Below are 26,137 nucleotides of genomic sequence, written 5' to 3' on the forward strand. Positions count from 1 at the left end.
TGATCCACACAGTTTAAAAAGTTTAAATGCCTGAGCTTTGAAAGATACGGTGTTGGAAAGAGAACAATAATGGCGACAATTTGAGGGTAAAATGATGGCTGTAACACTGTGGACACAGCAGCAGTTGAAAGAGAAGTGTTTAAGATGAATCTTGGTACAGTGGCAGGCAGAGCTCGTTAAGCAGGCAGGTGTGAGCCTGGTTGCTATAGTGACCGCACCCAATGGCTCCATACACACGTACACAGACATGCGCCTCACTTTTGCTGCTTAAAATGAACAGAAAAGTCAGGCCGAAACAAATCGTTCCCAAATGAAAAGTAAAAGTCGTATTGACAAAATTCTTTCACCGTGAGCGACAGCAATGTCTAGTCTACTGAATTCTCAGTTTTCATGCCTGTGGAGTTTATTATATGGACGTGGTGACAGTGGAAAGACACCATGCTCTTCTGATTTTCAAACGAACCTTCTGAGCCATTTTAACATTAGAGTCTATGGAAGAGTTGGAGGGAGGAGGCTGTGCATTGGTGACATTTACGAAAGAACCATAACACCTAGGACAATAGTAAACACATTGGATGAAAGAGGACAGCGATGGCTACGTTTTGAGGGTAAAATCATACCTGTAGAGCAAACGCTACGGACACAGCAGCAGTTTTAAAAAAGATTTTATGATTAATTTTTTTGCTCCTCTCACTCTAGCAGTTGAGCTGCCTCACTCTAGCCCCAACATTCCGTCCCATACACACCCATTATAAACTCTGAAACGGGTGAAAAAACATCATGAAACTTAAACTGGAACTGAAGAAAAAGTATAATAGATATTGAAAAGATAAATACAAGTTGAATAGTTGAATGTCTTGTCTTCGTTTTAAAGTTTGAATGGTGGCTCTATGTCAATGTATGTGGAAGTAGTAAGAGTTTAAAAATGAGTAAGTTGAATGAGGATTTGAAGGGTATCCCCATTGAAATACATTATAAATTTTTGTTGAATAAAGTTGAATAAAATTAAAAATATAAATGTTAAAAATATGAAATTTAGAAGCAGTGTTGTCCAAAAGAATAGGAATCTAACGGTGTTTGAATGGTTTTTCTAAGTTGAACGGTTTTGAAGGAGTAGGCTTACAAAAAACGTACGGAAAAATAAAATATAATAATAATAATAACTAGAAAGTGCATTTTCTGAAGAAACTGCAGTGTGAATGCTTGAATCTGAATGTATGCACTGAAATGAATTAATTACTGAATTTAAGTTAAAAATCTTGAATGAGATAAAAAAAAAAAACCCGAATTTAACCTGAAAACAACAGTGCTGAACTGCTAAAAGCTGAAGGTTACACAGAAGAAGAAGTTGGAAAAAAGCTGAAAATGTTTTAATTGTAAATTAGAAAAACCTAAGAAATGAGAAAAGAACATTTAGAGTCAGAAAACATCTGAAAGAATATTAAAAAGTCATATTCTTTGAATCACTGAATGAAGAAAATGTGATCCCTCCACTTGGACCCACACAGTTTAAAAAGTTTACATCTCTGAGCTTTGAAAGACAAGATGTTGGAAAGAGAACAATAATGGCGACATTTTGAGGGTAAAATGATGGCTGTAACACTGTGGACACAGCAGCAGTTGAAAGAGAAGTGTTTAAGATAAATCTTGGCACAGTGGCAGGCAGAGCTCGTTAAGCAGGCAGGTGTGAGCCTGGTTGCTATAGTGACTGCACCCAATGGCTCCATACACACGTACACAGACATGCGCCTCACTTTTGCTGCTTAAAATGAACAGAAAAGTCAGGCCGAAACAAATCGTTCCCAAATGAAAAGTACATGTCGTACTGACAAAATTCTTTCACCGTGAGCGACAGCCATGTCTAGTCTACCAAATTCTCAGTTTTCATGCCTGTGGAGTTTATTATATGGACGTGGTGACAGTGTAAAGACACCATGCTCTTCTGATTTTCAAACGAACCTTCTGAGCCATTTTAACATTAGAGTCTATGGAAGAGTTGGAGGGAGGAGGCTGTGCATTGGTGACATTTACGAAAGAACCATAACACCTAGTACAATAGTAAACACATTGGATGAAAGAGGACAGCGATGGCTACGTTTTGAGGGTAAAATCATACCTGTAGAGCAAACGCTGCGGACACAGCAGCAGTTTTAAAAAAGATTTTAAGATTAATTTTTTTGCTCCTCTCACTCTAGCAGTTGAGCTGCCTCACTCTAGCCCCAACATTCCGTCCCATACACACCCATTATAAACTCTGAAACGGGTGAAAAAACATCATGAAACTTAAACTGGAACTGAAGAAAAAGTATAATAGATATTGAAAAGATAAATACAAGTTGAATAGTTGAATGTCTTGTCTTCGTTTTAAAGTTTGAATGGAGGCTCTATGTGAACGTATGTTGAAGTAGATACAGTTTAAAGAGGAGGAATTTGAATGAGAATTTGAAGGGTCTCTCCATTGAAATACATTATAAATTTTTGTTAAATAAAGTTGAATAAAATTAAAAATATAAATGTTAGAAATGAGAAAAATAGAAGCAGTCATGTCCAAAAGAATAGGAATCTAACGGTGTTTGAATGGTTTTTCTAAGTTGAACGGTTTTGAAGGAGATAGATTACAAAAAACGTACGGAATACAGAATAATAAATAAAATAGAATAAAGATTAGAAGAACAATACTGTGAATGCTTTTCAAGCATTCACACTAACTAGAAAGTGCATTTTCTGAAGAAACTGCAGTGTGAATGCTTGAATCTGAATGTATGCACTGAAATGAATTAATTACTGAATTTAAGTTAAAAATCTTGAATGAGATAAAAAAAAAAAAAAACGAATTTAACCTGAAAACAACAGTGCTGAACTGCTAAAAGCTGAAGGTTACACAGAAGAAGAAGTTGGAAAAAAGCTGAAAATGTTTTAATTGTAAATTAGAAAACCCTAAGAAATGAGAAAAGAACATTTAGAGTAAAAAAACATCTGAATGAATATTAAAAGGTCATATTCTTTGAATCACTGAATGACTAAAATGTGATCCCTCCATTTGGACCCACACAGTTTAAAAAGTTTACATCTCTGAGCTTTGAAAGACAAGATGTTGGAAAAAGAACAACGATGGCGACGTTTTGAGGGTAAAATGATGGCTTTAACACTGTGGACACAGCAGCAGTTGAAAGAGAAGTATTTAAGATGAATCTTGGCAGAGTGAGAGAGAGAGCTCGTTAAGCAGGCAGGTGTGAGCCTGGTTGCTATAGTGACCGCACCCAATGGCTCCATACACACGGACACAGACATGCACCTCACTTTTGCTGCTTAAAATGAACAGAAAAGTCAGGCCGAAACAAATCGTTCCCAAATGAAAAGTAAAAGTCGTATTGACAAAATTCTTTCACTGTGAGCGACAGCCATGTCTAGTCTACCAAATTCTCAGTTTTCATGTCTGTGGAGTTTATTATATGGACGTGGTGACAGTGGAAAGACACCATGCTCTTCTGATTTTCAAACGAACCTTCTGAGCCATTTTAACATTAGAGTCTATGGAAGAGTTGGAGGGAGGAGGCTGTGCATTGGTGACATTTATGAAAGAACCATAACACCTAGGACAATAGTAAACACATTGGATGAAAGAGGACAGCCATGGCTACGTTTTGAGGGTAAAATCATACCTGTAGAGCAAACGCTGCAGACACAGCAGCAGTTTTAAAAAAGATTTTAAGATTAATTTTTTTGCTCCTCTCACTCTAGCAGTTGAGCTGCCTCACTCTAGCCCCAACATTCCGTCCCATACACACCCATTATAAACTCTGAAACGGGTGAAAAAACATCATGAAACTTAAACTGGAACTGAAGAAAAAGTATAATAGATATTGAAAAGATAAATACAAGTTGAATAGTTGAATGTCTTGTCTTCGTTTTAAAGTTTGAATGGTGGCTCTATGTCAATGTATGTGGAAGTAGTAAGAGTTTAAAAATGAGTAAGTTGAATGAGGATTTGAAGGGTCTCCCCATTGAAATACATTATAAATTTTTGTTGAATAAAGTTGAATAAAATTAAAAATATAAATGTTAAAAATATGAAAAATAGAAGCAGTGTTGTCCAAAAGAATAGGAATCTAACGGTGTTTGAATGGTTTTTCTAAGTTGAACGGTTTTGAAGGAGTAGGCTTTGAAAAAACGTACGGAAAAATAAAATATAATAATAATAATAACTAGAAAGTGCATTTTCTGAAGAAACTGCAGTGTGAATGCTTGAATCTGAATGTATGCACTGAAATGAATTAATTGCTGAATTTTGAGTTAAAAATATTGAATGAGATTAAAAAAAAACAAAAAAAAAAAACGAATTTAACCTGAAAACAAAGGTGCTGAACTGCTAAAAGCTGAACGTTACACAGAAGAAGAAGTTGGAAAAAAACTGAAAATGTTTTAAATGTAAATTAGAAAACCCTAAGAAATGAGAAAAGAACATTTAGAGTCAGAAAACATCTGAATGAATATTAAAAGGTCATATTCTTTGAATCACTGAATGACTAAAATCTGATCCCTCTGCTTGGATCCACACAGTTTAAAAAATGTAAAAGTCTGAGCTTTGAAAAAGTGTTGGAAAGAGAACAACGATGGCTACGTTTTGAGGGTAAAATGATGGCTTTAACACTGTGGACACAGCAGCAGTTGAAAGAGAAGTGTTTAAGATAAATCTTGGCAGAGTGGCAGGCAGAGCTCGTTAAGCAGGCAGGTGTGAGCCTGGTTGCTATAGTGACTGCACCCAATGGCTCCATACACACGTACACAGACATGCGCCTCACTTTTGCTGCTTAAAATGAACAGAAAAGTCAGGCCGAAACAAATCGCTCCCAAATGAAAAGTATAGGTCGTATTGACAAAATTCTTTCACCGTGAGCGACAGCAATGTCTAGTCTACCTAATTCTCAGTTTTCATGCCTGTGGAGTTTAATATATGGACGTGGTGACAGTGTAAAAACACCATGCTCTTCTGATTTTCAAACCAACCTTCTGAGCCATTTTAACATTAGAGTCTATGGAAGAGTTGGAGGGAGGAGGCTGTGCATTGGTGACATTTACGAAAGAACCATAACACCTAGGACAATAGTAAACACATTGGATGAAAGAGGACAGCGATGGCTACGTTTTGAGGGTAAAATCATACCTGTAGAGCAAACGCTGCGGACACAGCAGCAGTTTTAAAAAAGATTTTAAGATTAATTTTTTTGCTCCTCTCACTCTAGCAGTTGAGCTGCCTCACTCTAGCCCCAACATTCCGTCCCATACACACCCATTATAAACTCTGAAACGGGTGAAAAAACATCATGAAACTTAAACTGGAACTGAAGAAAAAGTATAATAGATATTGAAAAGATAAATACAAGTTGAATAGTTGAATGTCTTGTCTTCGTTTTAAAGTTTGAATGGTGGCTCTATGTGAACGTATGTTGAAGTAGTAAGAGTTTAAAAATGAGTAAGTTGAATGAGGATTTGAAGGGTCTCCCCATTGAAATACATTATAAATTTTTGTTGAATAAAGTTGAATAAAATTAAAAATATAAATGTTAAAAATATGAAAAATAGAAGCAGTGTTGTCCAAAAGAATAGGAATCTAACGGTGTTTGAATGTTTTTTCTAAGTTGAACGGTTTTGAAGTTATAGGATTACAAAAAACGTACGGAATAGATAAAATATAATAATAATAATAATAACTAGAAAGTGCATTTTCTGAAGAAACTGCAGTGTGAATGCTTGAATCTGAATGTATGCATTGAAATGAAATAATTACTGAATTTAAGTTAAAAATTTTGAATGAGATAAAAAAAAACCCCGAATTTAACCTGAAAACAAAGGTGCTGAACTGCTAAAAGCTGAAGGTTACACAGAAGAAGGAGTTGGAAAAAAACTGAAAATGTTTTAAATGTAAATTAGAAAACCCTAAGAAATGAGAAAAGAACATTTAGAGTCAGAAAACATCTGAATGAATATTAAAAGGTCATATTCTTTGAATCACTGAATGACTCAAATGTGATCCCTCCACTTTGATCCACACAGTTTAAAAAGTTTAAATGCCTGAGCTTTGAAAGATACGGTGTTGGAAAGAGAACAATAATGGCGACAATTTGAGGGTAAAATGATGGCTGTAACACTGTGGACACAGCAGCAGTTGAAAGAGAAGTGCTTAAGATGAATCTTGGTACAGTGGCAGGCAGAGCTCGTTAAGCAGGCAGGTGTGAGCCTGGTTGCTATAGTGACCGCACCCAATGGCTCCATACACACGTACACAGACATGCGCCTCACTTTTGCTGCTTAAAATGAACAGAAAAGTCAGGCCGAAACAAATCGTTCCCAAATGAAAAGTAAAAGTCGTATTGACAAAATTCTTTCACCGTGAGTGACAGCAATGTCTAGTCTACTGAATTCTCAGTTTTCATGCCTGTGGAGTTTATTATATGGACGTGGTGACAGTGGAAAGACACCATGCTCTTCTGATTTTCAAACGAACCTTCTGAGCCATTTTAACATTAGAGTCTATGGAAGAGTTGGAAGGAGGAGGCTGTGCATTGGTGACATTTATGAAAGAACCATAACACCTAGGACAATAGTAAACACATTGGATGAAAGAGGACAGCGATGGCTACGTTTTGAGGGTAAAATGGTGGCTGTAGAGCAAACGCTGTGGACACAGCAGCAGTTTTAAAAAATATTTTAAGATTAATTTTTTTGCTCCTCTCACTCTAGCAGTTGAGCTCTCTCACTCTAGCCCCAACATTCCGTCCCATACACACCCATTATAAACTCTGAAACGGGTGAAAAAACATCATGAAACTTAAACTGGAACTGAAGAAAAAGTATAATAGATATTGAAAAGATAAATACAAGTTGAATAGTTGAATGTCTTGTCTTCGTTTTAAAGTTTGAATGGTGGCTCTATGTCAATGTATGTGGAAGTAGTAAGAGTTTAAAAATGAGTAAGTTGAATGAGGATTTGAAGGGTCTCCCCATTGAAATACATTATAAATTTTTGTTGAATAAAGTTGAATAAAATTAAAAATATAAATGTTAAAAATATGAAAAATAGAAGCAGTGTTGTCCAAAAGAATAGGAATCTAACGGTGTTTGAATGGTTTTTCTAAGTTGAACGGTTTTGAAGTTATAGGATTACAAAAAACGTACGGAATACAGAATAAAATATAATAATAATAATAATAAAGATTAGAAGAACAATACTGTGAATGCTTTTCAAGCATTCACACTAATAAAGATTCGAATAACAATACTGTGAATGCTTTTCAAGCATTCACACTAATAATAATAAAGATTCGAATAACAATACTGTGAATGCTTTTCAAGCATTCACACTAACTAGAAAGTGCATTTTCTGAAGAAACTGCAGTGTGAATGCTTGAATCTGAATGTATGGACTGAAATGAATTAATTGCTGAATTTTGAGTTAAAAATTTTGAATGAGATAAAAAAAAAAAAAAAAACAACCTGAATTTAACCTGAAAACAAAAGTGCTGAACTGCTAAAAGCTGAAGGTTACACAGAAGAAGAAGTTGGAAAAAAGCTGAAAATGTTTTAATTGTAAATTAGAAAAACCTAAGAAATGAGAAAAGAACATTTAGAGTCAGAAAACATCTGAAAGAATATTAAAAGGTCATATTCTTTGAATCACTGAATGACTAAAATGTGATCCCTCCACTTGGACCCACACAGTTTAAAAAGTTTACATCTCTGAGCTTTGAAAGACAAGATGTTGGAAAAAGAACAACGATGGCGACGTTTTGAGGGTAAAATGATGGCTTTAACACTGTGGACACAGCAGCAGTTGAAAGAGAAGTGTTTAAGATGAATTTTGGCAGAGTGGCAGAGAGAGCTCGTTAAGCAGGCAGGTGTGAGCCTGGTTGCTATAGTGACCGCACCCAATGGCTCCATACACACGCACACAGACATGCACCTCACTTTTGCTGCTTAAAATGAACAGAAAAGTCAGGCCGAAACAAATCGTTCCCAAATGAAAAGTAAAAGTCGTATTGACAAAATTCTTTCACCGTGAGCGACAGCAATGTCTAGTCTACCAAATTCTCAGTTTTCATGTCTGTGGAGTTTATTATATGGACATGGTGACAGTGGAAAGACACCATGCTCTTCTGATTTTCAAACGAACCTTCTGAGCCATTTTAACATTAGAGTCTATGGAACAGTTGGAGGGAGGAGGCTGTGCATTGGTGACATTTATGAAAGAACCATAACACCTAGGACAATAGTAAACACATTGGATGAAAGAGGACAGCCATGGCTACGTTTTGAGGGTAAAATCATACCTGTAGAGCAAACGCTGTGGACACAGCAGCAGTTTTAAAAAAGATTTTAAGATTAATTTTTTTGCTCCTCTCACTCTAGCAGTTGAGCTGCCTCACTCTAGCCCCAACATTCCGTCCCATACACACCCATTATAAACTCTGAAACGGGTGAAAAAACATCATGAAACTTAAACTGGAACTGAAGAAAAAGTATAATAGATATTGAAAAGATAAATACAAGTTGAATAGTTGAATGTCTTGTCTTCGTTTTAAAGTTTGAATGGTGGCTCTATGTGAACGTATGTTGAAGTAGTAAGAGTTTAAAAATGAGTAAGTTGAATGAGAATTTGAAGGGTCTCCCCATTGAAATACATGGGAAATTTTTGATGAATAAAGTTGAATAAAATTAAAAATATAAATGTTAAAAATGAGAAAAATACAAGCAATCATGTCCAAAATAATAGGAATCTAACGATGTTTGAATGGTTTTTCTAAGTTGAACGGTTTTGAAGGAGTAGGCTTTCAAAAAACGTACGGAATAGATAAAATATAATAACTAGAAAGTGCATTTTCTGAAGAAACTGCAGTGTGAATGCTTGAATCTGAATGTATGCACTGAAATGAATTAATTGCTGAATTTTGAGTTAAAAATATTGAATGAGATAAAAAAAAAACAAAAAAAAAAAACGAATTTAACCTGAAAACAAAGGTGCTGAACTGCTAAAAGCTGAAGGTTACACAGAAGAAGGAGTTGGAAAAAAACTGAAAATGTTTTAAATGTAAATTAGAAAACCCTAAGAAATGAGAAAAGAACATTTAGAGTCAGAAAACATCTGAATGAATATTAAAAGGTCATATTCTTTGAATCACTGAATGACTCAAATGTGATCCCTCCACTTTGATCCACACAGTTTAAAAAGTTTAAATGCCTGAGCTTTGAAAGATACGGTGTTGGAAAGAGAACAATAATGGCGACAATTTGAGGGTAAAATGATGGCTGTAACACTGTGGACACAGCAGCAGTTGAAAGAGAAGTGCTTAAGATGAATCTTGGCACAGTGGCAGGCAGAGCTCGTTAAGCAGGCAGGTGTGAGCCTGGTTGCTATAGTGACCGCACCCAATGGCTCCATACACACGTACACAGACATGCGCCTCACTTTTGCTGCTTAAAATGAACAGAAAAGTCAGGCCGAAACAAATCGCTCCCAAATGAAAAGTAAAAGTCGTATTGACAAAATTCTTTCACCGTGAGCGACAGCAATGTCTAGTCTACCTAATTCTCAGTTTTCATGCCTGTGGAGCTTATTATATGGACGTGGTGACAGTGGAAAGACACCATGCTCTTCTGATTTTCAAACGAACCTTCTGAGCCATTTTAACATTAGAGTCTATGGAAGAGTTGGAAGGAGGAGGCTGTGCATTGGTGACATTTATGAAAGAACCGTAACACCTAGGACAATAGTAAACACATTGGATGAAAGAGGACAGCCATGGCTACGTTTTGAGGGTAAAATGATGGCTGTAGAGCAAACGCTGTGGACACAGCAGCAGTTTTAAAAAAGATTTTAAGATTAATTTTTTTGCTCCTCTCACTCTAGCAGTTGAGCTGTCTCACTCTAGCCCCAACATTCCGTCCCATACACACCCATTATAAACTCTGAAACGGCTGAAAAAACATCATGAAACTTAAACTGGAACTGAAGAAAAAGTATAATAGATATTGAAAAGATAAATACAAGTTGAATAGTTGAATGTCTTGTCTTCGTTTTAAAGTTTGAATGGTGGCTCTATGTCAATGTATGTGGAAGTAGTAAGAGTTTAAAAATGAGTAAGTTGAATGAGAATTTGAAGGGTCTCCCCATTGAAATACATTATAAATTTTTGTTGAATAAAGTTGAATAAAATTAAAAATATAAATGTTAAAAATGAGAAAAATAGAAGCAATGTTGTCCAAAAGAATAGGAATCTAACGATGTTTGAATGGTTTTTCTAAGTTGAACGGTTTTGAAGGAGTAGGCTTTCAAAAAACGTACGGAAAAATAAAATATAACTAGAAAGTGCATTTTCTGAAGAAACTGCAGTGTGAATGCTTGAATCTGAATGTATGCACTGAAATGAATTAATTACTGAATTTAAGTTAAAAATCTTGAATGAGATAAAAAAAAACAACCCGAATTTAACCTGAAAATAAAAGTGCTGAACTGCTAAAAGCTGAAGGTTACACAGAAGAAGAAGTTGGAAAAAAGCAGAAAATGTTTTAATTGTAAATTAGAAAAACCTAAGAAATGAGAAAAGAACATTTAGAGTCAGAAAACATCTGAAAGAATATTAAAAGGTCATATTCTTTGAATCACTGAATGACTAAAATGTGATCCCTCCACTTTGATCCACACAGTTTAAAAAGTTTAAATGCCTGAGCTTTGAAAGATACGGTGTTGGAAAGAGAACAATAATGGCGACAATTTGAGGGTAAAATGATGGCTGTAACACTGTGGACACAGCAGCAGTTGAAAGAGAAGTGCTTAAGATGAATCTTGGTACAGTGGCAGGCAGAGCTCGTTAAGCAGGCAGGTGTGAGCCTGGTTGCTATAGTGACCGCACCCAATGGCTCCATACACACGTACACAGACATGCGCCTCACTTTTGCTGCTTAAAATGAACAGAAAAGTCAGGCCGAAACAAATCGTTCCCAAATGAAAAGTAAAAGTCGTATTGACAAAATTCTTTCACCGTGAGCGACAGCCATGTCTAGTCTACCTAATTCTCAGTTTTCATGCCTGTGGAGTTTATTATATGGACGTGGTGACAGTGGAAAGACACCATGCTCTTCTGATTTTCAAACGAACCTTCTGAGCCATTTTAACATTAGAGTCTATGGAAGAGTTGGAAGGAGGAGGCTGTGCATTGGTGACATTTATGAAAGAACCGTAACACCTAGGACAATAGTAAACACATTGGATGAAAGAGGACAGCCATGGCTACGTTTTGAGGGTAAAATCATACCTGTAGAGCAAACGCTGCGGACACAGCAGCAGTTTTAAAAAAGATTTTAAGATTAATTTTTTTGCTCCTCTCACTCTAGCAGTTGAGCTGCCTCACTCTAGCCCCAACATTCCGTCCCATACACACCCATTATAAACTCTGAAACGGGTGAAAAAACATCATGAAACTTAAACTGGAACTGAAGAAAAAGTATAATAGATATTGAAAAGATAAATACAAGTTGAATAGTTGAATGTCTTGTCTTCGTTTTAAAGTTTGAATGGTGGCTCTATGTGAACGTATGTTGAAGTAGTAAGAGTTTAAAAATGAGTAAGTTGAATGAGAATTTGAAGGGTCTCCCCATTGAAATACATGGGAAATTTTTGTTGAATAAAGTTGAATAAAATTAAAAATATAAATGTTAAAAATGAGAAAAATACAAGCAATCATGTCCAAAAGAATAGGAATCTAACGGTGTTTGAATGGTTTTTCTAAGTTGAATGGTTTTGAAGGAGTAGGCTTTCAAAAAACGTACGGAATAGATAATAATAATAAAATGGAATAATAAAGATTAGAAGAACAATACTGTGAATGCTTTTCAAGCATTCACACTAATAATAATAATAAAGATTAGAAGAACAATACTGTGAATGCTTTTCAAGCATTCACACTAACTAGAAAGTGCATTTTCTGAAGAAACTGCAGTGTGAATGCTTGAATCTGAATGTATGCACTGAAATGAATTAATTGCTGAATGTTAAGTTAAAAATTCCGAATGAGCTGGAAAATACAGAAATTTTCACCTGAAAACAAAAGTGCAGAACTTTTGAAAGCTGATGTTCACACAGAAGAAGTTGGAAAAAAGCTAAACATGTTTAAAATGTAAATAATAAAAAGATGAGTAATGACAAAAGAAAATTTAGAGTCAGAAAACCTCTGAATGAATATTAAAAGTTCAAATTCTTCTAATTGAAATGAACTTAAAAGATGAACAAAAATTCTGGAGAAAATACAAACTTTAATATACAGCATAATGTTTTTCAGACATATACACATGTGTATATCATGTTTAATAGTATTACATACATCAATTTGTTTTGTATGTCATAGAAAATAACATAAAAATCTTAAGTCATATTTTACAGCTTCTTTCTGAAAAGGACTAGTAGAATAAATAAAAATAACTAAATTAAATAACTAAATAAAAAATAATAAGCAAGATATGAAATAAATGAAAATTCAACTTTTAAAACCACAATCCTGAACCTTTAAATTGTGTTGGTTTCTTAGAACATGGCTGAACAGCTGTTTCTATCGGTCTACTTAATCTGTCTACACATCTTTTTATTACTCATTCTTCTTTATGTTTTAATGTAAACAGAGTCCACACAGTGGTAAAAGAGAACTGTATAGAGATTTTTGAGTAAAGTCAAATGAAAGCGTAAGGTGGTGACACAGTTTAACACATGCAAATAATCAAATAAACACATTAGTCCTTTTTGTGAACATGGATAAATAAGTATCAATACAGCATTGTTCAGCCATGCCACTAAATGCTTTTTTACACATTGTTTTAACCTGGGCTCAGACACAAAGTCCCAAAATTAGTTAGTCCCTGACTTTGAGTTGTGGTTATGACTAATTATTATACACAAGGCTTTATCTATCTGAACTCTAAGGACACAAATATGAAAAAAAAAACCTATACTTACCAGCTGATACCCCACACTACACACTAGGTGTGCCATGTGACCTGAAACTTTGGTACAAAATCATCATAATCATTCTGTTAACACTGTTTTTTAACGCTGTTTGTGTTGCTGTTCAGCAGTTTAAAATGTTTTAGATTGGATTACATGGAATGAATTTGAATTTTCTTGGGGGGTTTTGTGTGTGTTTTGTTCTTAGCAGATTTTTTCTTCCATACTGTTGAATTCCAGTTACCACATTTCTGGTCATATGACATCCCGAGTGCCCACTTAAAAAAAATCCCCACAGTTAATTCAACATTAGAACAAAATAAAAATATCCATCCATCCATCCATTCGCTTCCGCTTATCCTTTCCAGGGTCGCGGGGGGCGCTGGAGCCTATCCCAGCTGTCATAGGGCGAAAGGCGGGGTACACCCTGGACAGGTCGCCAGTCTGTCACAGGGCCAACACACAGGGACAGACAACCATTCACACTCACATTCACTCGCACATTCACACCTAGTGACAATTTGGATTAATCAATTAACCTATCCCCACAAATAAAAAAATAAAAATATGTTAAAGAAAAAAAGGTTTGCTCTGTGATGAAATACTAAATAAGCATACATTGTACAGAGCACTAACAATGACAACAATCCTTTAGCCTGTTGATCAGAGAGAGGCAGTCATTATGTCCATTTAAAACCTGTAATCACAGAGCACAATGTTTCTGTGAAACTATGAAGTCCCATATGATCCTCATCATGTCCAGTGACTTCAGAGTGGATCCTCCCTGTCATCCGGCCAGTGTTTGATGTGTGGCAAGCAGCACAGAAGCAGGATAGCTGAGGACTTTAAAAGAAGAGCAGAAAACAGGAATATGTAGTTGTAAATGTAAATATCAGTGATACTTGTCTTGTCAAAGGGAATAAAATAATGAAAATGTTAACTTACACACTCATTTAGGGAGGATCTTGACACTGCACAGAGGAGGCACAGTCAGTCTGACAATGATGGTGATCTCCAGGGATGTTTTCCTGCAGCAACATTCCTGCCAACTGGCCGTATGATCCAGAGTAGTTGGTTTGTAATAAACAGAAAGGTGTATATGTTAGGTAGTGTGCACTCAGAGCTGGTCCTAGGAAACAAACACATCCTGTAATAAACTGAATACCTGTAGTAGTGCTGCTGCAAATATGAAGCCCTTCTATCATGAGTGGTTTCAAAGAAGGTGTTTTGGAGGCTCAGTCACAGAAACTGTGCAGTCTGTTCAGTCCTGAGTGTCTCAGCTCTGAAGGGGATGGATCACAGAGGGAAACACCTGAGTACAGACATTACAATACACTCTAACACTCCTAAGGTCAAGTGAAAACACAATTTAAACACTTCACAAGGAATGAATACATGTTTTCATGGAAATAATGTCATTAACCCTTTTTGTTGTTAGTAAATCTCACCGACTGCTTGTGGGACAAGCTAGAAGGAAGACTTATCACAGAATCTCTCCTGTGCTCCAGATGTGAAGTCTCACGCTCTGATCGTATGGCGATGAAGATGGTGATGATGAAGTTTCTCTGATCTGTGGCATTACAGTTTCTGGCTGCTATGTGCTTCACATTGTTGGATTTTACATGTGAAGCTTGGAGAAGACACAGGAGGACTGTGTCTCTCTTAAAAAGAAAAAAAAAGAAAAACAAAGGAAACCTAACAGGAAAGGAAACCCCCCCCCTCGACTCCCACCGTACCCCCCCCCCCCCCCCCCCCCCTCCCACTCAACTCCCCAACCTCACACCATCAAATGTCTATACAAATGTAGGGTATCAGCTGGTAACAGAAAGCAAGTGTAACATATGCACTACATATGTAACACTGCTGAAACATTTCTGGCCAGAAATGTGCAGTTATCAACCCAGACCCACCCTGATGATTGCACTGGCCAGAAACATGATAAAAGCTCATAAAAATTTATGTTTCATAGAAAAATTTGTCCAAAAATATAATTGTGTACTTTTGAAAAAGTTTAAAGTTTATAACAAACCAAAATAATAATATTTTTGTAAATATTATTTCAAAATAGAGGCACACATAAAGTGGCTTAACTGTCATTATTGCTGTAATTAGGTTTGTTTGTTTGTTTGTTTTTTTAAAAAGCAACCTTTAGTCATTATTGTTCTCTCAGAAACAATGAAGAAGCTGTTGAACATTTATGTGTTGTGTAGGCAATCCTCTGGTCCACCCTCCCTCCCTCCCAGCCACAGTGAGACTGGGGCAGCCTGGCAGGATGTTGAAGCCTGGCTGCAGAGAGGATATGCCTACACTGTTCGTTTCAAACTGCTATATTTGATTTTTCTGACATTTATAGGTTACTGTTAGTGAATTTTAGATTTTCTGTAATAAATAAAATTGTCATCTTTTACTGATATCATTACTTAATTCATGTAATTGTATTTTATGTAAACAATTCAACCATTATACTGCAATGCAGAGCGTCAACTTTTAAATATCGCTCTACTTTCTTAAGTCATTCAAAAATATAGATATTACTTACTGTATTCAAAGATCTAGATCATGAATCATCACAGGACAATACACAGTATACTGGGTCATGGTAACTATGGTATGTCTTCATGACTCCAGAATGGAGACATCGATCTGACTGAGAAATGAAAATTAGGTCAAGCAGTGTGTTCTTCTCTGTGGTAGGGGCAGTGATGACCTGTGCGTATCCCCTAGACTCAAACAGCTCCAGGATTAGTTTGTTTGCACTGGATAAAACATTCTCATTAAAATCACCACAAACTATGATGGGATGACAGTCCATGATCTCCAATGAGTCTAATAGGCTTACCAGGTTTTTCAGGAATGGCCTCAGAGTGTAGTCTGGAGGTCTGTATACAACTGCAATCAGAGCACTGACTGGTGCTTCAACCTTTAAAGCCAGAAATTCAAGGTCAGTTACATTATGGATGTACTGTTTTTCATGCACTTGAATGTCACTTTTCACATAAACAGCAACTCCACCACCACTTCTGTTTGCCATCTGGGGAAAGTTTGTGTAGGACAGGTGTCTGTTGCGTTTGAACAAATTGTAATTTTCCAAGTGGAGACTCTCTGCGACAAAAGAGCCCCGCAGGTGTGTTTCTGTTAGGCACAAAACATCTGCTAGACACAATTCATGGTGACTTTTGATGTCATTAATGTGAGCTGGCAGTCCCTCTGTATTATGATGAACAATGGTGAAAACCTCTGACCTGCTCAGTGTTTGCCTCACGTGTAGAAGAGGCATCATGTCATCAAGGTTGGCTTGTCTCATGTTCTCAAGCGCTGCAGTGATTTCTGGGTTGGTGAATATTTTTTTCTCCTCCATATCAAGAAGATACAGTCCACTGAGAGACGTCACTCTACTGACAGCTACGTAGGCCATGCCGGGCTCAAAAATGCTCTTAAGAGAGACAACAGCTGATGTAGTTGTCATACCCTGTACCTTATGTATTGTACATGCAAAGGCCAGCTTCACTGGGAACTGTCTTCGTACCACTCCTTTCTGCTTCAGATTCTCCTCTGCTCTCTCAATGTACACCATATCGTCTGCTGGTGTGCGGTTATTCTTTCCAGATGTCTCATTATCCATTTTAAGTCCAAGCTTGATGATGTGTTGGTCGTTTTCAGAGTGAACTACTCTAAGTAGTATTCCAAAAGCTCCATTAACCAAACCATTTTGTATGTCAATGTTTCTGGTGAGCATGACACGAGCTCCTTCTGCAACTTTCAGTGTGTCTGGTAACTCGTTTTTACCTCCTTTCAATGGTCTGTCTTGAAGTGCCATTCTGCCAGTTCTAGGATCTTTTCTATAATCATCTGCATGGATGTCAATGATATGAGTGTGGAGCAGAGCCAGTGTTGAAGAGTTGTGTGCATCCACTTCTTTATTAGTTGCAAAAATGTGCAATGCATCAGTCGGACAATGGGCTGGTTCAGTTATGGCCTGTAACAACAAATTTCTATCTGCTTCGCAAAGCTCATCCAACTTTCCTTTTACACGAATTCTGTTCAGCATCTCAGCAAAGACAACATCATCTTTCTGACGCATAATCTCAGTCAGAGTGATCATCTGAAAATGCTCCCGCCACAGGTCGATCTCAGACGGGTCGTGCACACAGAGAGGTTTAGACTGTCGCACTGGGGGTAGCTGATAGAAGTCTCCGACAGCAATGACTGACATGCCTCCAAAGGGTCTCCGAGTCCCTTTGATCTGTTTGAGTCTTGCATCTACATATGCAAACAGATGTCTTGACACCATAGACACTTCGTCAATGACGATTATTTCAGCATTCAAAAGTTCTGATCTGACTTCATCCAGCTGATTGCCAAGTCCCTGAATGGGAGGTTTTAAGCTTCTAGGCAGCTTGAGAAGAGAATGCAGTGTTGTTCCAGAAATGTTAAAAGCTGCAGTCCCAGTGAAAGCAGTTAACAGGACGGTGGGTTTTGATATGTCAACATCGTCTGCATATCTGGGCACTTTGCTCAGTATCTTAGATGCTTCTGAGTAGATGCATTTGATAAGATGTGATTTTCCTGTTCCAGCACCACCATTAATATAAAAGAAAAACTGCTCTGGATTTAGAGCACAGACTCTTTTAATGCACCAGTCTCTAACTGCATAAAATATGCAGGCTTGCTTCTTATTCAGATTTTGAAACATCTGACGTAACAATGTGGGATCAATAGCAGGGGGTTCCCTGATGGCTCTGACTTCTGTTGAAGCATCAGCCTGACGGCTGTAGTCGGGCACATCTTCCTGTTCATTTTCATTGTCTCGCTCTCTTTCTTGTTCGACAAGTGGCAACCTTACGAGATCTGATTCAGGTGCCAGATTACACCATTCGTCAGTCACACCTCTGTTCTGCTCATATTCCTCAACAGCGCTCTCGATCTCCTCACTGTTTTTCTCATATTTTTCTCTGTTTCTTTTGACAATGTGTTGCACGTACTCAAGATGGTCAGTACCTGGTAGCTGTACACAGCCAGCACCATAGAAAGCCTGATAGGTTGGCAACGATGGTGTTTTCAGTTCGTGGTCTGAACGATGAGGAAGGTACAGTTTAAGCAGTCTTCCGTAATATTGCTCTGGATGTTTTTCTTGTGAGCAGCGGTGAAATCTGATGATAGCAGGCTTATTGTTTTTGCGCCTTTGCACAAACCCCATCTCATTGAGAAGGGGCAAAACATCTTTACCTTTTTTCTGTTGGCCATAGACAATCCTGCAAGTAGCAGCAAAGTCTGCCATGCACATCTCCTCATACTCTGGTGTTTCAGGTCTGGCTTTGTATTTGTCATTCAAAGATGTCATCCAAACATTGGAAGACTCAGGTGTTGTGTTGTCCAGAACTGACAGGGGACGACTCATTTTCACAGGATTATCATCAGTTGGAATGAATATTACAGCACGTGAGCATTGCTTCATGTGAAGACCACATGCACGAGCAACACACTCCTGTGCACTGATCTCTCGCTTCTTTGAATATGCCTGCATGACGGCTCTCATTTCATCGCACTCATTTACACTGTCCTTATGGGAGTTCTCAATGACAGTTTTCAGGTACTCAGATAGCCCGCCCTCTTTTTTTGATATATATTTCATTAAATAATTTGCAGCACCAAAAGCATCTAAAACAAAGCTTATGTCGATATTACTGTTCCAGGCTTCAAGCAGATGTGGATTATAGCCGTTTATCCAAGAGTCTTTTGGATCACGCTTTAGTATGATCGTACTCCTCATGTTCATTTTATTCAGGTATCTCTCATATTCTGCATGTGTCAACTTGCATCTTTCCAAGAGCTGCTCTAAACTCATGGAAGCAGTTTCAGGTTCATTCAGCAGCTGGTTCAGTGGTCTGAGCTTGTTCTTTGCCGTTTCTACTTCCAGTGCATCATCCTCACTGGGTCTTGTGATCATTGTCTCATTGCAGGGTGGTTTGGGAAAACCAAAACGGCACCCGGAGCTTAAACTCCTAAAGCACGTCTTTGTGTGGTTCTTACTGTGTTTTTGCACTTCTGTTACTTTTTTGTACAGTTCAGGTTGTTTATGTGGATCAGGCAGCTGAGCTGTGATGTATTTGTTTATAAAATCAAGAACAGTTTGCTCATCATCCTCCTCAAACACAGGAGCACCTTCTACCCACAGGAGGCAGTGTATGTGTGGGCTTCCTCTGTGCTGAAACTCAACTCTGTAAAAGTAGTCAATGACTTTGCCAAGTGGCTCTGCAGGAGATAAGAGTAAATCTCTGAATAATGCTTCAACTCTCTTGTCAAACATGCGCATTGTTGTGACAGGATTGCTTCTCAGGATGTCACACTTTGCTGACCAGTCGAGTCCTTCAAAATTCACTTGTTCACCTTGCTGCCTTGTTATTGCCTCGATCACTTCAGGCCAGCGCATTTCAGCAGCTGAAAATGTGCAAAAGAACGTGGGAGTTCCCAACTGTCTGATCATGGCAAAAAGATCTCTTGTTGTTTTCTCCCAATAGGCTGGGGTTCCTCTCAGAGGCTGCATGAATCTCACTGCATCTTTATTTCGCACCAGTTTCTCCACCTCATGTTTATCTTGTAACATGCCTGAGGTTATTTTTCTACCATCTCTGGTCAGAGGCTTTGCCTTCCTTAACTGTACTGTCATGCTGGATGTAGCCAAGTGTATTTCAGTCACAAACTGTGCAAAGAATAAATAGTTTGTGTCTTTGGCAAAACGATCATCAATGCAGAAAAGTCTTGATTTGAAATACCCACTGGGGGATACTTTGATCAGCCTTCTTTCATCAAGTGTGTTTTGGCCTGTAGGAAACTGCACAGGGAAGGCCATGGCCTCCAGTTTAGGTGTTTTGAAAAAACTTATTGGATTGTTTCTCTCTGCAGGAGCAACAGAGTAGATTCCTTCACTGAAACATAATATCTCCTCAGCCACATCAGGGGGCTGCAAACAGGACTCGAGTGCAAACCCACCATTAGTCAGTCCATCTGCTTGCTCTGAATCATCTCTCATCTGTTCATGCGATTGTTCACCATCACAGGGTAACATGTCAATGTCCTGTTCATTTATATTTTGTGCTTCACTCAGTGCATTTTTCTCACAGCTGTCAATTTCCATTAAATCAGCCTCATCATAATCGTCCTCATTCATGTTTTCATCATCATCATCATCATCATCTTCATCAGGAAGTGTTGGATCACACAGCTCAGCATCATCTCTGATGCTCACATCCTTATACTGTGGGTGAATCTGCTTGAGTTTATGCAGTGCTTGCACAAGTTTAGACCAGCTTACAGTCTGAAACAGCTGATGACCTTTGTAAGACAAGCGTCTCTTCAATTTTACTCTCAAGACCTGAGAATTAATTCTCAATCGAGGCAATGCTTCAACAGTTTCCTGTACCTCGGATGGGACACAGACCACATTTCCTCTAATTGCTCTTTGTCTGCCTTTGGGAAGAGGAATAATCTTTGCAAATGGTATGCACTTGGCTATGAGATGTCTCTCCAGTATGTTGAGATCAGACAGTTCAGGTGGAGTATCAGCAAGATCCAGTTTATTGGCAACAGCAAGCGCTGGCATGGATCCATTTTTAAGATGATCGTGGCAGGTGTGACAAATCCACTCTCTTTTTCTCTCATCGGGAACATTGCACTGCTCATTTCTGCAGTTTTCATCACAAACATGAACAAATCTTCCAGTCAAACATGTTGTAACCACATGTGGGTTTTTGACATACTTTGACCTTGTGCAGGGTCGCACTTGGTTTGGAAATGAAGCCTTGAAGCATACAGTACATGGGCATGATGGTCCAGCTTTGATTTGTGATTTGAACACAGATATGGCCTCGTTGATCACACTGTTGTCACTCTCTTGGGTTTGTCTGTTCACCCATCTGTATTTCCTTTTTATTTTCATTGCACATCTCATGTTGTGCATAATCCTGAATGCAAGATTACTTTGATACCTGTCTCGCATTAGTTGTTTCATTAGTTGTCTGTGTCTTACTCTGAATGCGTTATCACGTGCATAACGCTGAGTCACTCGAGATCTCTGTCTCTCTCTGAATTCAGGGTTTTCTTGATACCTTTTAGTGATATAGCTTTTTTGTTTTTGTCTAAATTCAGCATTGTCACAGTAGCGTCTTTTAATATATTGTTGTTGTTTCTTTCTAAATTCATCGTTCTCACAGTAACGTCTTTTAATATATTGTTGTTGTTTCTTTCTAACTGTAGCATTCTCAGAAAAACGTTTTTTAACATATTGTTTTTGTTTCTTTCTGAATTCATCATTTTCACAGTAACGTCTTCTAATATATTGCTGTTGTTTCTGTCTGAATTCATCATTTTCACAGTAACGTCTTCTAATATACTGTTGTTTTTTCTGTCTGACTTCAGGATTGTTTTTATATGCCTCGCTTGTGCAAGACTTTTTCTTTTCTTTGTACTCTTTGTTTGAAGCATACTTTTGTCGTTCTTTCCTTTTTTGGTTTTCTTTTCTCTGATTTCTGGGTTTCTCTGATGCCATTAATCTTCTTCTCATTTTTTGCCTTTGTTGTTTATTAACTTTTTTCAGTTTTTGTAAAACTATATCAGAAAGATCACAGGAAGCAACATTTGTTATTGCAGCATTTGATTGACATAAAAAAGCATCCCTTGATGGAAGGAAACTTAATTCACTGCATAGTTCTTCAGTTGGTATATTAGGAGGTTCATTCTGATCTTCATATGATGTGAACTGAGTCACGTGGACTTCTTTTTGTTTCACCGGTGGCGTACAAATGGACATTTGACAAAAGATGTTCTCAGTCAGATCAGTCGTTGTGTTTCTCCTTGGAGTAGAGGAGTTTGCTTCATCAACAGTTGTATCAGAGTGAGTAGATGCCACAGCAGTGGCAGCTGTTGGTCTGCAGACTGTGTCTGTGATAGTATCACTCAGGTTGACTGTGCTCATACTGTAGAACTGCACAGGCTTCAGTTCATAGTTACAAGAGGGTGATATCTCCATCATTTCATAAGAATCTTGGATCCTCTTAATCATGTCACTGAGGAGAGTGAATTTCAGCATCACTGCTGTACCACGATTACGTGACTGTAGTAGTAGAGGAAGACCACTGGGTGTTCTGGAGTGTGGATCAAAGAAACCATATTTGCCTGATGTGGATCGGAACACTGCGATACACAATCCACTCATAATCAATAAGGCATACTGCACATCTGACAACAGGCAGCTCAGTCCTGCTTCTAAGCTGAGAAAGGTATCTACTGCCTCCTCTGGAGGTTCTTCAAATGTCCCATACCGGGAAGGCTGTGTCATGTCGACATCATACATAGACCAGCGAGCATCAACTTTGTCTGGCAGCTCATCGGTTGCCAAATGAATATTTTTAGGAAATCTTTTCTTGGCCTCTTTGTACATCACATCACCTTTATCCAAGACCAGATTAAGGTCAGCTGTAGTCATGTTATCATTCTCATGAAGGAAAGCAAGAAATGTGAGTGAGTTACATGTGCACTGCTTGTTTCTGGAGTCTCCATATTTGGGATGAGCCTGGCTGTGAGATGCACAGATATGTGTAACAGAGGGCTGGTTTTCAAAGTTCACTCTTTCTGCATGAGATGGTCCTGCCACATCACTGTGACGGCCTCTTTTTACAATATCAGCATAACCCACCTGTGGGGCACTTGACACCTCAGGTTGGTCTCTATGGTTTACCTGATGATCATTAAATTCATGCTGCAATCCAATCTTTACAGCATCTGCATAGGATACCTGTTGTACATGTGCAGGAACATGTTGACCTGCCTGTTTGACACCATCAGCATTGGTCTTTGCAGACACAAAGTCTTCTGCAGAGCTCTGAGGAAAATCACACTCAGCTTGTTCACATGTTGGTACTTCATAAAACTCATGGAACTTCTTCCAGCGTTGTTTTGCAGCTTGTGACTTTTTCTGCTTCCTTGGCATTTTTACACAAGTGTTTCTCTTAGTCTTTAGAAAATATGTTTATAAAATAAGAGTGGCACAGAGCAGGAGATGTTTTCTTTGTCTTTATATTTCAGTTTTTATTTCTCAGAAACAGATGTCTTTGTTTGTTTGACAGTTTGTCAGTCAAGAGAATAATATGCACTCTCTTTATTGGCTTGGCACAACTTAGCAGCAAGCGCAAAGTGAAAAACAGCTAGAGAGAAAATTTAGAAGAGAGAACAGACAGAGCAGGAGAAACACGGCTGGGAAATCACAATCAAACCGTGAATTAGAGTTTTCTTTATTTGTTCAGTTTGTTCTCAGGTAGAGGCAATATGCACTCTTTATTGCTTTAATGGCTTGGCGTTTTTCAGCAGCAAGCCAAGAGTGAAAAACAGGTAGAGAGAAAATTTAGCAGAGAGAACAGACAGAGCAGGAGAGACACGGCTTTAAATCAAACCGCAGAGTTTTCTTTGTTTGTTCAGTTTGTTCTCAGGTTGAGGCAAAATATGCACTCTTTATTGTTTTATTGGCTTGTGCATTTTTCAGCAGCAAGCCAAAGAGTGAAAAACAGGTAGAGAGAAAATTTAGCAGAGAGAACAGACAGAGCAGGAGAGACACGGCTTTAAATCAAACCGCAATAAGATTCTTGGTTTGGCAAAATTTCTCACAAACCACAGGGTGAAATACAGATGGAAAGAAGGCAGAGACAACAGGTGGAGTAGGACAGAAGATAGAGGGGTTGGGGGGTTGGGATGTGAGATAGAAGACTGGAGATCTGGTCCTTGTTCTTCTTCTGCACACTGTGAACAAAAAACAAGAAAAAATTTTTTTTAATAAAATTATATCACATGGTAATTGTATGAACTAATTGTGACTACTGAAAAAGGACAAAACAAATATTCAAGCTAAACTGTTGTCGGCTGCCATGTGCAAAAAGTTGCACAATTTGGCACTTTTTAAAAGAATAAATATTTAATTAAATTCAGCAATAATATTTTTAAATACAAATATGACTGAGTGAATTGTTAACTAATCACATGTAATGTGCAAAAATGTACGAAAAAAATATTTTAGCCCAATTGTTAAGCTGAACTTATGTGTCTTTATTATAAAAATGTGTTTAAAAGGTCTAGCACAAAGTTTGAACCCATCACTTTAAAGCTTATATTAGTCAGATTATTTTTTTAAAATTTTGGTGTACTTCTCTAACAGTATGTGCACACCTACCAGGCAAAGCACAGATGTGAGTCAAGTTCCTGAAAGTGTAAGACAAGAAATAACATGTTAGTTGTCTGTACAGTTTTATCAGACTAACAAAAAAACAAAGCCCACACGACATGATACACTGAACTTATAGTCAGCAGGGTAATTATAGAGTAATATAGCACACCAGCTGATACAGCAGCCATTTTATAATTCAAACTAATTAACTGAAGTATTTATTTAAGTACTTATATAAGGCTACTGTTAGACTGTTACTACCCTTAGCATCGCTAAGTGCTAACACTAACTTCAGTTAGTGTTAGCACTGCTGGTAGAACTAGCACTCTTACTGTTAAAACTGAGGCACAATGGCAATAATAAAGCTCATTTGTTACTTTTGTCTCACTGACCGCCAATAAATATCACAGGAATATCACAGGAATATTCTTTTTGTCAGTTAAAAACTGCTAAGGCTAGTGTTGGCACTATAGCTAGCGTTAGCATTGATGCTAGCATTAGCATCGAAGCTAGCATTAGCACTGCTACTAACAGCAAAAGTCATGAAGTACTCTTACTGTTAAAACTGAGGCACAATGGCAATAATAAATCTCATTTGTTACTTTTGTCTCACTGACCGCCAATAAATATCACAGGAATATCACAGGAATATTCTTTTTGTCAGTTAACAACTGCTAAGGCTAGTGTTAGCACTATAGCTAGCATTAGCATTGAAGCTAGCGTTAGCATTGAAGCTAGCGTTAGCATTCCTGCTACTAACAGCAAAAGTCATGAAGTACTCTTACTGTTAAAACTGAGCCACAATGGCAATAATAAATCTCATTTGTTACTTTTGTCTCACTGACCGCCAATAAATATCACAGGAATATCACAAGAATATTCTTTTTGTCAGTTAACAACTGCTAAGGCTAGTGTTAGCACTATAGCCAGCATTAGCATTGAAGCTAGCGTTAGCACTGCTGCTAACAGCAAAAGTCATAAACCTATATAAATGGTAGCAAAGGTTCTTTTTTTGCTTTCTTTATTCTTTGAACTCTGTTGAACTTTAAAAAGACTTGATATGTGAGTTTAAATGTCAAACATGTATTTTTACCATCATAAAATTAAAACAGTGCTGTACTGAGTGTATTGTACTTACCACAGCAGAGAGCAAAGCGGAATGACGGCAGTTGGTGCAGTGATTAGTTAAAGACTGATGAGGCGTTCAGGTGGTGCTTGGAAATTTGAGCATCAGTTTGAACATCAATAATGAGCATATATATTTCTCTGTCATAGAGAGACAGAGAAAAAAATACACAAGACTCACCAGCATACAAATTGGTACTTTTTCTCTTTATGTCACTCATTCGCTTATACTCAGGAAAGAGGGCAACTGGCATTAAATTAGCAAATAAAAAGTATGTCATCTTGAACTGTTTTATGGATTTTATTTTAAGACTACTTTGAGCGTATTCGTGGGGAGATAAACTATACAGACTAAAAACAGAGACATTAAATGAGATTCGATTATTTAAAATGTGGGAAAATACACTACAGACAGGTAGATGCTGTGAGCTTTAATTATCCAGTCAGAAAAGATTATTTTAAAGTCATCAACTGACTAAAACTGCCGAGGTATGAAAAACCTGTGTGGAGAAGACAAGTCCACCAATACACAATCAACTTGAATTTAACAGGGCAATAATTCAGGTCTCTATTCAGTTAGCCTATATTAACTACTGACATACTGTTAATCTGTGGCAAAAGCCTGTCAAACCTGTCTTATTGTACCTATTGAAAAAGTTAATCTTACTACAACTGCTTAGATGTAACACACATTTTTGATTTAATCTTGGCAGAGTGAGAGACAGAGCTCGTTAAGCAGGCAGGTGTGAGCCTGGTTGCTATAGTGACTGCACCCAAGGGCTCCATACACACGTACACAGACATGCACCTCACTT

General features: G+C 37.6%; 2 protein-coding genes across 6 annotated transcripts in view; both read right to left on the minus strand.

Annotated features, from left to right (window-relative positions):
* Positions 1-26,137, minus strand: part of LOC146682316 (glutamate receptor ionotropic, kainate 5-like) — a 262,649-nt gene that overhangs the window by 62,581 nt on the left and 173,931 nt on the right. The gene's annotated exons all lie outside the window — the stretch shown is intronic.
* LOC146682318 (uncharacterized) lies at positions 12,527-26,122 on the minus strand. 4 transcript variants are annotated; one of them, XR_014917384.1, is made up of 6 exons: positions 25,336-26,121; positions 24,204-24,232; positions 15,828-23,776; positions 14,154-14,270; positions 13,934-14,037; positions 12,527-13,831 (listed from the first exon to the last, which is right to left on the minus strand). XR_014917384.1 is itself a non-coding variant. In XM_085445351.1 (4 exons), exons 3-4 carry the CDS (start codon positions 22,971-22,973, stop codon positions 14,265-14,267), a joined length of 7,152 nt encoding a protein of 2,383 aa, XP_085301477.1. In that variant the 5' UTR covers positions 22,974-23,776; positions 24,204-24,232; positions 25,336-26,121; the 3' UTR covers positions 14,146-14,264. The 4 variants fall into 4 exon arrangements, 3 of the variants coding, with proteins under 3 accessions (XP_085301477.1, XP_085301476.1, XP_085301478.1); XM_085445351.1 differs by lacking the exons at positions 12,527-13,831; positions 13,934-14,037 and having other exon boundaries at positions 14,146-14,270; XM_085445350.1 differs by lacking the exons at positions 12,527-13,831; positions 13,934-14,037; positions 14,154-14,270 and having other exon boundaries at positions 15,135-23,776; positions 25,336-25,411; positions 25,504-26,122.

This window comes from Copadichromis virginalis, linkage group LG22, assembly GCF_057382275.1.
Source record: "Copadichromis virginalis isolate Kocher_CV1m ecotype Utaka linkage group LG22, C_Virginalis_male_GT1.1, whole genome shotgun sequence".
NCBI lineage: Eukaryota > Metazoa > Chordata > Actinopteri > Cichliformes > Cichlidae > Copadichromis > Copadichromis virginalis.